The 10,374-nt window shown below is 42.3% G+C and overlaps 1 protein-coding gene across 1 annotated transcript; it reads right to left on the bottom strand.

Annotated features, from left to right (window-relative positions):
- Nucleotides 1–2,024: 2,024 nt before the first annotated feature.
- On the bottom strand, nt 2,025–7,519 carry TMEM248 (transmembrane protein 248). Its single transcript, XM_010084346.1, has 6 exons — nt 7,350–7,519; nt 6,396–6,681; nt 4,991–5,141; nt 4,009–4,192; nt 3,404–3,547; nt 2,025–2,650 (listed from the first exon to the last, which is right to left on the bottom strand). The coding sequence occupies exons 1-6, from the start codon at nt 7,506–7,508 to the stop codon at nt 2,630–2,632; spliced, it is 945 nt and encodes a 314-aa protein (XP_010082648.1). The 5' UTR covers nt 7,509–7,519; the 3' UTR covers nt 2,025–2,629.
- Between the last annotated feature and the right edge of the window lie 2,855 nt (nt 7,520–10,374).

Here is a 10,374-nt window from a genome sequence, read left to right as displayed (position 1 = left end):
GCTATTAACCATCATGCAACAAGACAAGTGAAATGTAAGAACAACAACAAAAAAAACCAAACCCAAAACAAGCCATCTTAACCCTACAATCACCTGCAGAGGGTTGAACACCAAGGCTCAGATTTTCTATGTAATGCCAAAGAAGAACGCAAAAGAAAATGGCAGCTTTCTAAGAACAAGAAAACACGTACAAATAGAATCAAAACTGATTCAAGTCATAGTTAAAAAGAAAAAGAAAACAAAAAAAGGAAAGATCAATATGATCTGAACTTTAAGTTTTTTACTCTTCTGTTTGGCTGCATTTAACTTTTGTACATCGCGCCTGGGAACGATCCGATACTCCTCAGTATTGCAGCATTGCAACCCGACGGACACCCTCACCTCCCCGCTGCAATACAGGGGTGCAAAGGGATGAACTAAGGCCCTTCTGCGTTTGTGGGTTGCAATCTTACTATTTCTGGGTACTCCAATACAGTGGGGTGATGAGTTGCAAAGCAGGTTCCTCTAATTACCAAATAGCAAAACCAGATTTAAAAAAAAAAAAAAAAAAATCTGTTTTCCCCAACAGACCACATTTCAGTTTAGACATGTGGAGTTTGATTTTGAATTTGCTGAAACAGAAAGGACCCAGCTTTGCGTTTTTTTAAAGGAGTCGCGTTATGTTGGGTATTTTCTAGGAATTTCCAGAATTTGCAACACCACGTTGTTTCCTGGCCTTTGGTCCCTGGTTCAAGCCACCCTCGTAGGCAACTCTAGAATCAGCGTTAATGCAGAAGGCTGGGTATGTGTGAGTGAGGAACAGCTTGGACAGCTTTCAGGAGAAGCCATCTACCTGTTTGGACTTCACTGATTCATTTCAGAGAAGCACTATTAGCCCATAGCAGCATCAGGAGAAAACTGGAAGCTTCATTTTATCCCTAGACTTCAAACGAGGCCACCTCTAAAGCTTTGCCTTAACATCCCCGGAGAAAAACGCGTTAGTTAACACCACTTAAGTAACTGAAATCCTATAAAGGTGTTCTGAATGCAATTCTACACGGTGTTCTGGAGAAAAGTGTCACTATTTTGCTTCAAACATGCTGAAGACTCGTGAACCTACCCAAGTCCCATACGTACAGACCAGCAGGGTACCAGTCAATAGTGTCTACGGGTAATAAACTAAGAATCTTATGCCAGCATAAGTGAGACTAAGAGATTTTGACTGAGGTTTCTTCTTTTTTTAGAGCGAAACTTAGCAAAGGAGGAGGCAAAAAAAAAAAAAAAAAAGCTTAAAGTGTATGTGTGCAGACCTCCAGTTACACTACCTGACAAGAAAGCTGAAAGACAAGATGAAAAGTCAATTAAGGCAACGAGTGAGATTTTAAAAGCAGTGGTGGAAATGTCTGCAGGAGAACCCTGACTCCTGGGAATCGAGGAGGCTACTCAGTGAGAAGTTAGAAAGGACCAGCAAAAGTCAGGATGGGAAAGGGAGAAACGCAGAGAATAAAACCTCTGATTTAAGAACGGACACAGAGAACAGGATGTTTTACCGGCTGGTTTCTTTGACCTTCATCACAACAGCCCCAGTTCTCTCCTTGTCCGTTTCCCCCGAGCGGCCAGCATGAACTGGAAATCGGACAAAGCTCATGGCTGTGTCGTTTTCAGCTGCCCTTCAGAGAGGGACGGAGAGTCCCAAAGTGAAGCTCTGGAACAGACGATGGGATTTCTTTTCCTTTCATTATTTGCACTTGCCCAAGGCTATGCAGGTCCCCAACAATACATCCTTTGATTAAGTTTCACTTTCTAGAAAAAAAACTCTACAGAAAGCTGCTGTGCAGCAGAGATGCACAATCCCGGTCTGAGGGCTGCGGATGGGAGGCCAAGTGGAAAGCTTTCCAGATAGTCTCTATGCTGACTGATTCTCTGGCATTCAGCAAGCCAAATGAAAAAAAAAAAAAAAATCCAACTTATCACTTTTCAATAAGAGACATTTTAAAATGGGACTTCACTTCTTAATTTTTTTACTATGAATAAAAGCACAAGTTTGTCCTAAATACAGCACTATTAAAATGTGAATATGTATTTCTTTTTTTCAAAAAAAAAAATCTAAAATGTTGATATCTTTTCTTGCAAGCAAGGAGCAAATGGAAGAAAGTATGAGGCCACACAAATACACATTTAATTCATGTAGTAGATTGGTGGCTTTGGAAATGCAATATTATATCAAAGGTGCATACTGTTTCAAACACACTGTACATATCATTGGGCAAAAAAAACCAAAGATCTGTTGGTTTGTTTGAGACACTTGCAAAGGCATCTTAACCTGCCCAGATGCAGCTAGACAAAAATATCTTGCTCTGACTATATGTAGCCATATCACTAAACATATCTACACGAACATTCGGCTATGTCCACAGGTAAAGACTGAAAGTTTCCGGCCGCACTACAATGCGGAACAAGTGCATCATCTGACCTATTCTGAATATACTTTTATAAATATGTACAAATCAATTACAGGCACTTGAAATGTCTTTGGTTGGAATAAACCAACATTGCGAGATAATGTATTCACAGAGTGTTAAGACCCATTCTGGGATCAGCAGGCAATGATTATGGTTCTCAGTCATTCTCAGTCAAAGGAGAGGATGGATTACGCTTCTGACAAAGCAACCTAAACAAAAGAAAAAGAAAACATTTAATTGAAGTCAAATTCTTAATCCCGTAACAGTGATATTACTTATCTGCATGCAGCTGGCATATCTGTCCTTGTGTTTTTCAGAGAACCTTGAAAAGTCTGACTTGGAAAGGAATCCAAGTCAGTCTGAAGGTGTTTTGTATTCAGCATAATCAATTTATAAAAAAATACAAAAAAAACCAACTCCAAAAAATCAAAACAGCTTATAATACAAAATATCATTAAGACCAAAAGGTGCCAACATTAGCTTCCTACTTCACAATTAAATAGTGAATTAAAAGTGCAGGTCTCCAATGCCATGCTGAATAATGACTGTTTCAATAGCTCTGTCATTGTTTTCATTTGGTTCTGATTAACACCCATGACAATGACATATCACCTCTTATTGAAAGTTTCCAGTCCATTGTGATAAAAGATAAATAAACCTCCTCAACCCTAGCTATTCAACGCTTCATACAAAACGGTGCGAGTAACATCAGCGTTACAGCCCTTACTGAACCGCAATAATCCGTTTCTACAGGAGAGGAATCGAACTCCGAGGATCTACAAAGCACACAGACGTGGTTTGTAGCACCCGTCCGTACTGTCCACAATGAAACACCCACGTCTCTTTGAAAGGGAATTAAATCTACATCTCCAGAGATAAGAAAAACCAGTGGTACTATGTAAAAAAGGAGGTTTTCTCTGCTTTCTTATCAGAGTCAATATTTTGTTAGTACACAGACTCACCTTTTCAGAGCAGAATTCTGTATTGCTTTGCCTCAGTTTGCTTGGTCTGCCTTTAATAACTGCGTAGCAGAACATTGTAATCACCATCACAAACAGAAAGTAACTGGTATGCATGAGATGCAGGTTTATTAGGGAGCGATCATCCTGCACAGAGAATTAAAACCATTTACTGACAATGTCCCAATAGCTGGCATTTTATATTAAAGCGATAATTATCAGATCAGCACAGAAATTACTCCATGAATCAACTTTCTCCCCTTTACTCAGCTGGCACAGTAATGAAAGTGATCCTTAATTGTGGCACAAAATGTTCCTCGTGTTAAAAATCTGTACTAGAGATCTCATCCCATATACTGGCAGTGTCTTTTGTCAAAAGATTGCAAAATAAAAATGTTAGTTACCAAAAGCTGTGAGGCACACGGAGATTACACGAAGACCATCACGCCCACCGGCAGGAAGGCATACCCAACTCTGTCCCAAACCTTGCTCTACATAATAAACCAGCACTGGATATGGCTGGTTTAGGACATGAACAGAACCATATTTAATTAAATAAGAGCTAAAGATTTATTCAACATAACATATGAAACCACCAGGGCACTTACATCTGGAACTATAACGGTTAGTTTGGGGTTTAAAGCATGATACACTTTTCCGATGGCTCCTTTGTAACACCAGAAAGGATTATAATCCTGTGCATATTTTGTATTAGAGTCCCTTGCTGTGGTAAAGATCTTGTACCAGAGCGTGGCGTTGCTGTATGTCTCAGGAACACAATGTGGTGGCTGACTGCAGAAAAACAGAAATAATTAGCACCCAGTTGCCATTTTCCACATTCAGCAAGGCTACCTCGCAGAACCAAGGCAAGCCCAGCCTTCTCAACAGCAGCAGAAAACACAGTTTCATTTTGGACATTCCAGAAACCACAACAAAAAGCAAAGCTTAACCAAAAAAGTGTCTCAAACCCATATGATTCCTATACTAAGATTAGAGTTTCACTGCATGTCGTTCCAGTAAGTCAACATCCCATAGCTCAATTAGGAAAACACTGGCTTTTGGAAGACTTTACAGACTCATGTGAGTCTATCTGCTGGTTCTCCAGGGTGTACTCAGTAGTGTCAGAGAGTTTAGAGAAGACAAAGGCAAACTATTTGGATTCAAGATCCAAAGCTGCTGGGGTATGGCAGCACAGCAGCACTCAGCTTACGCCGATCTCTCAGCGGGGAAGAGGACAAGAACCTTAGTGTCGAGCCTTGGCTCTCACACAAGGGAGTGAAACTAAATTACAGGATATCTTTCTTAAATCTTCCCAAATTATTTTCTTCCTAGTGAAGTTTAAAGCACAGGTAGCATGCTGAAAGGGGCTATAGTGCAAAACATCCACAGAAAAATCTGGAGTTGCTAAAAATCTGGTGTTGCTAAAAGACAGCAAAAGTTTCAAGACAGGGTGTTGACTGTGGGGGAAGGAAGACAAGGTACAGAATGTCCACAGTCGACATTCATCAGCAAGTAACAACCTCAGAGAAGCAGCTGAGGAATTAATCAGCCAGTAAGCAGCCTACAAAGGAGTGTTTAAAAAGCACTTACACTGTGACAGGAAAGACATTGCTGGCTGCTGTCACGGTCATGCAGGTCGTGAACACAACCTGCTCGCAGTGGCCGTGGAGAATGCAGTCGTCTGAATTCCAGGCAGCCGGCAGGGTGAAGGTAATATTGATCTCCTCGTGGGATTCTCTGCCTTTGAGAAAGAGAAGGAAAGCTGGTTTTTGTTCACAAAAGTATCTGAGCAACTATCACTAGGATAAGGACAGGACCCAAACGACTAAGACAGCAACCGGAACCCTGGATCTGTACCTCTGAAATCATCCGGGATCTTGGCTATCAACAAAGAGAGCAAAAAGAAAGTTAAAAACCAAAACCAACTCCAAAAAAGCCAGCTGCTGGTCCTTCTCGTCTCTCCTGCCCCCAGAAGAGGGGGGTCATTAGGTTCCTTTCAGAAATGAAACACTCTTTATAAGGGAATTCGTGCACGTTCAGAGAATTTTATTAGGATGTAACATCACAGATCTTTAGCCTCTCTCCTCCCAAAGACTTTGTTCCACATTTGCTTTTTCTGACACTTACTTTTCAAATTGGAGATATCTGTGTAAACAAAAAGGCGCCAGCAGCTGTTGAACTGCAGATTAAGCAGCGTATGTTAACGCCATGTGGATATATTCACACCGAAAATGGACCCAGGCTACTGGAAATGGAACTTGGATCTGATAGCTCTCAGAGCAGCAGCATAACAACAACATCAAATACCGTAATACAGATTTATGGCTATGGCAAATGTCTCTTCATGGCTCTCTGAGGTTCAAGACACCCTCAGGCATTATTATAAAACACAACCCTGGCTAAAAGCTAAAATTCAATGAGTTTCTATTACCAATTTTTACTAATTTTGTACAATGTCCTGTCAAAACTTACTGTCAGGGCAACATAGCAGCTCAGTCTCTTCACACCACAGAAACTGTAAGCATCTTATTGTTGCTGTTTGTGATATTAAAGCTTATTCATGTATGCATTTTAGATAAACCTTTTGTTTTTAAAACAACATACTACTTGATCTCTAATGCATATACATCACTGCCTACAAAACGTGAGCTAAGGGCTTCAAGACGTATCAGGATAGAACTGAAGATAGTCACTGTAGAAACTTCTGCTGCTTGGAATTTTGTTGGCTTAAAAATTACCTTCCATTGTCATTAGGTTAATAATTTAAAACCGCAAAGCCTCATCTTGGCAAACCTGCAGATTGTTTTCCATGCTGAACGGAGGGAAATGGTTTTCTAGCAAACACGTGAAGGGCTCTGTACGGGAATATACTCACCACAAATCTGGAAACACACATGTTCTAACCAAAAGATTTATCTCACCAGTACTAAGCTGGAGAGTTTTTATTTGATTATATAGCTATCATTCATATTTACAAAGGTCAAGTCTTCCATACCTGAGAGTCCAATTTGGTGTCCAAAAATTGTGGAACTTAGATGTGTGACATTGCGAGAATATCCGCCAAATGGTCGGAGTGGGTCCAGCGTCAACGTGATTGTAACAGAGATGTTTATGGGACCAGAGTCCTCAAGAGTTTGTGGAGACTGTGTAGAAGATCTCGCCTGTCCGCTAGTCACGGTACTTTCTGGAGTTGTGGTATCATTGATGAGATGCTTTAAGGTTTCATTCTCAGATATACAGAAGTCCAAATCATTAAACCTCAGGAGGAAAGTATTCCAGTCCTTAAAAGAAATGGGAAGATTTCAACCAGATTAGCAAATTAACTGCTGGCTGCCACTTCTCCAGAGCAGCACAGACCTCGACGGGAACCATCCCACCTCCAGTTCCAAGCCATTAACAAAAATGACATGGCTCACAAAGCAAGCCCAAATACCACCACGGCTAGCTCAACAACGGGGCAAGCTGTTTGCAAAAGTTAGATGTGTTCAACCGCAGTCACTGCCCGACCGCAGTGGCAGAACATCCTCCCACGGGAGGAATATAGTGACTTGGTCTGTTCTCACCACACTCGGGGGCTGAGCGCTTTCCAGCAAGGTTTCCCTCAGTACAGAACAGTACTGCTGGGTAAGATCAGAAGCTTCACAACCAAGCTAGCTGGCACAATAGAGCAAGAAAAAGAAAGGCTCCTAGCCATAGTAGGGGAGATCCATGTCAGATGATTTGGCCTCATCCTCAAACTAAAAAAAACCCTACTGAAACATTCACACTGATAGCCTCTGTCCTTATGAAACTAGAGGCAATGATTAAAAAAAAAAAAAAAAAAGGACATAAGGCTCTGTGCACTCGCATGAGAGGGTCCTTGGCGGAAAAAAAAAACAACTCATGAGCTTTAGGCAGGTTTTTCAAATTCATATTCCCACTGTTTAGCTCAGGAAGTTTTTGTACTTACCTCTGTCATTTCTGGTGACTTGATCTCCTTGATTTTGAAGAAATAACCCAGTGTCAGAAAAGCTATTGCCATAGCACTTACACTGATCATAAAGACCACGAGCGGCGGTCGACTGCTGATGTAAACCTTCAGGTTCTCCAACAGGTTTATGTTGACCATTATTCTGATTGTTCACCTGAAAACAAAGAATATCGCAACACGGTGAGCAGGCTGTGTGTGTTACAGCGTGGGGGATGGCAGATCACATCCAACAAACGTTTGACAATAAAAAATGGCATCATATACCAGAACGAGATTCAATTATACGACTCTGCACTGTTCATTGAACACAGACTCAGTATGACTTAAATAAAGCACAAATCAAAACACGCTCGACTTCACCTTCTCAGCACCTGGAACTGCCAGCTAGGAAGGGATTCTAAGAAATGAGGACAAGCTCTAGCACACTCAACTATCGCTGATGAGCAATAAAACCAGCACTTTTCTTTCCCCACACACCTAGGCAGAATATACAGTGCTACACGTTAACTCCAGTAACATCTGAACTCACAAAATTGCCGTGCAGGTGGAGCTGTACCGCAGCCCACAGACCAAACTTTGCACATCCCTGCACATACTTTCAAAACTGAGGCTGAAGCCTTAAAGATCCCCCTTTCCCCCATTCTTAGCCCCTAAAGGACCAGACCTTCAAAATGGGATCCAGGAAGCAGCCGACAGCATTTCAGGCTTCTGCAGTAAGACTCCTGGGGTCAAACCCCCCAACAACGACACCAGGCTGGGAGACTCCTCTTTCTTTGATTCCTGCAGGATCTCGAGAACTTTTGCTGGCATTCATAAACAAAGAGAGGACCCTACACATGCTGACGAAACTTACTGAACCACTAATATTTTGTCCAAAATAGATCACCTTGTCTCTCATTCCCCATCTGAATTTTCTTCTTATTTGCAGAGCAGAAAGACCCGAAGTTTGCTGTATGAGCTTCCCCACCTCCACTCACACCGAAAAGCAAACAGCCCAGCAACAGCAGCTCTGCAAGGGAGGAACTTCAAGCAAACCTTTTATCTTACCTGAAATCCTGCTTGAAAAGGTTTTTAACCCCAACTAAACTAGAAGGGCAAGAACTGTTCTTAGCAATGTGTTGCTTATCCCCAAAATTCATAGGAAAAGGCAAACTTCAAAGAATTCAGCACTGCAATGGTTAATGCCTGAGCGTCACACTGATCTGATAACTTTAATTAAGTCAGGGACTCTGCTCCCAGGGTCTGAGTGATTCTCATTGACTCTTCCTAGAAGCACACGTCATTTACAATCCAGATGTGGCAGGGCTTTAGCAACAGAGAGTCTGAGGATGCGAGAGGGATGGATTCTTAGACAGAGGGCAAGGGACTGAGCGAGCAGCCTTTGATCTGATCGACTGATTTACGAGAAAGCAAGAGGAGGGAGAAAGAGAAGCTTCCAGACAAAGCCTTTTTCAGATCCCACAATGTGCACCGATCCCAACTCTCTCGTGTATACTCCAATTTTACTGTCAGAAATGCTTCTGTTCCTCTTAACAGACGGAATATTGACAAACCCTGCACAATTCAGAGGGAACCCCACTCACTGAGAGGCAATAACACAACACCCAGCTGGGCACCGTCTCCTCCCCACACCCCGCAGTGCAATCTGCTGAAACGGGGCTCGCTCCAGAGCACAGGGGCACGTCCTGGGTTTGCTATTCTGCACCAGCAACCGATTTTCATCCACTCTGCAAAGATCCCGGAAGCCTGTGACTTTTTATCAGCAAGAATGACTGATAAACTGCAAACACCTCTGGACAAAAATACATCGTCCGAGAGCGAAAAGCCCTGTGCGGAGAAGGAGAGAAGGAGAAGGAGAGAAGGAGAAGGAGAGAAGAGAGCAAAGGTGATGAACTGTGCACCTTACCAGAACTGCTACCTTTGTCCAAGATCAGCTGTGCTACGGCCAAACAGGGCAGAGAAGGTGTCAGGAGAAGGCAGGAGGGAGAGCTGGTGTTGGTAAGGATCATGCTGGGTAGGAGCCGTGCTGCCGTACGCTCTGCCTCCTAGCTCCTCACTGCCAGCAACTTTCTAAAGTGAGCCCTAGTTAAAAATCCCAAACACTCCATCGAGAAACATTGGAGACACATGTCGAGATGGAAAAAGATCAAAAAATAAACCAAAAGCAGAGTTGTATTCAGTGTTCCCTCCTGAATTTCCTTTTGGAAATAACACCACGGATGCAGGCTTTATTGCAGCAGTCAATCAAAGCCGAACGTCACCCGGAGCACGTCCAGGACGGTGATCCCTTTTTAAAGGGGTTCCCAACAGCTCCGCGAGCACTCTCGGTTACCACAAGGTCTAAAATCAGACCTAAAACTGGATGCGCTGGAAAGCGTACATATAAAAATATCTGGGCTAATATTTTTATGTAAGAGATCCCCAGCTTTCAAGTGCCGGTTGCTTAATATCCTCCCATAACTCAACGGCTTGGAAAGCAATTAGCAAATGCCATAAGCTGCCGTTTCCGAAGCGTAATGTGCCTTTCGAGCGCTTGTGGGAGCAAAGGGAACAACTGCAGATTTCAATACTAGAGGGACATGGAAATAGCAATAGGACAGGGTAAGCGCAAACCAGAACGAAGAAGGATGTTGCCACACAGCTGCCTGAAGAACTGATGATTTTTTATGAATTAAAGTGCTTAAATAACAGTAATTATCTAAGAACTTGTGAAGCAGATCAGTGCACGTAAATCAAGATGTACATTCCCACTAGATTTAAGGGTTTGGTTAATGATCCACACACGTAATCTCCTCCTTTCCGCTAGGACCCGTCAGAAACACAACCCGTGGTACCCTTCTAGTTGTAACTAACAACTTCCTCGGTGTAAATGAATAACCTCAAGAATATCATTTAAACTTTTATTTCTTTTTCACACAGTTGAAAAGAAAAAAGAAACCGAATGCTATTACTCCTGGCAGGTCAGGACAGCACTATCAGATTTCACTTCTTAGCGAAATAAATA

This window comes from Pterocles gutturalis, unplaced genomic scaffold (assembly GCF_000699245.1).
Source record: "Pterocles gutturalis isolate BGI_N339 unplaced genomic scaffold, ASM69924v1 scaffold38296, whole genome shotgun sequence".
In the NCBI taxonomy this organism is placed as follows: Eukaryota; Metazoa; Chordata; class Aves; order Pterocliformes; family Pteroclidae; genus Pterocles; species Pterocles gutturalis.
This window is presented reverse-complemented; position numbering and strand designations above follow the sequence as displayed.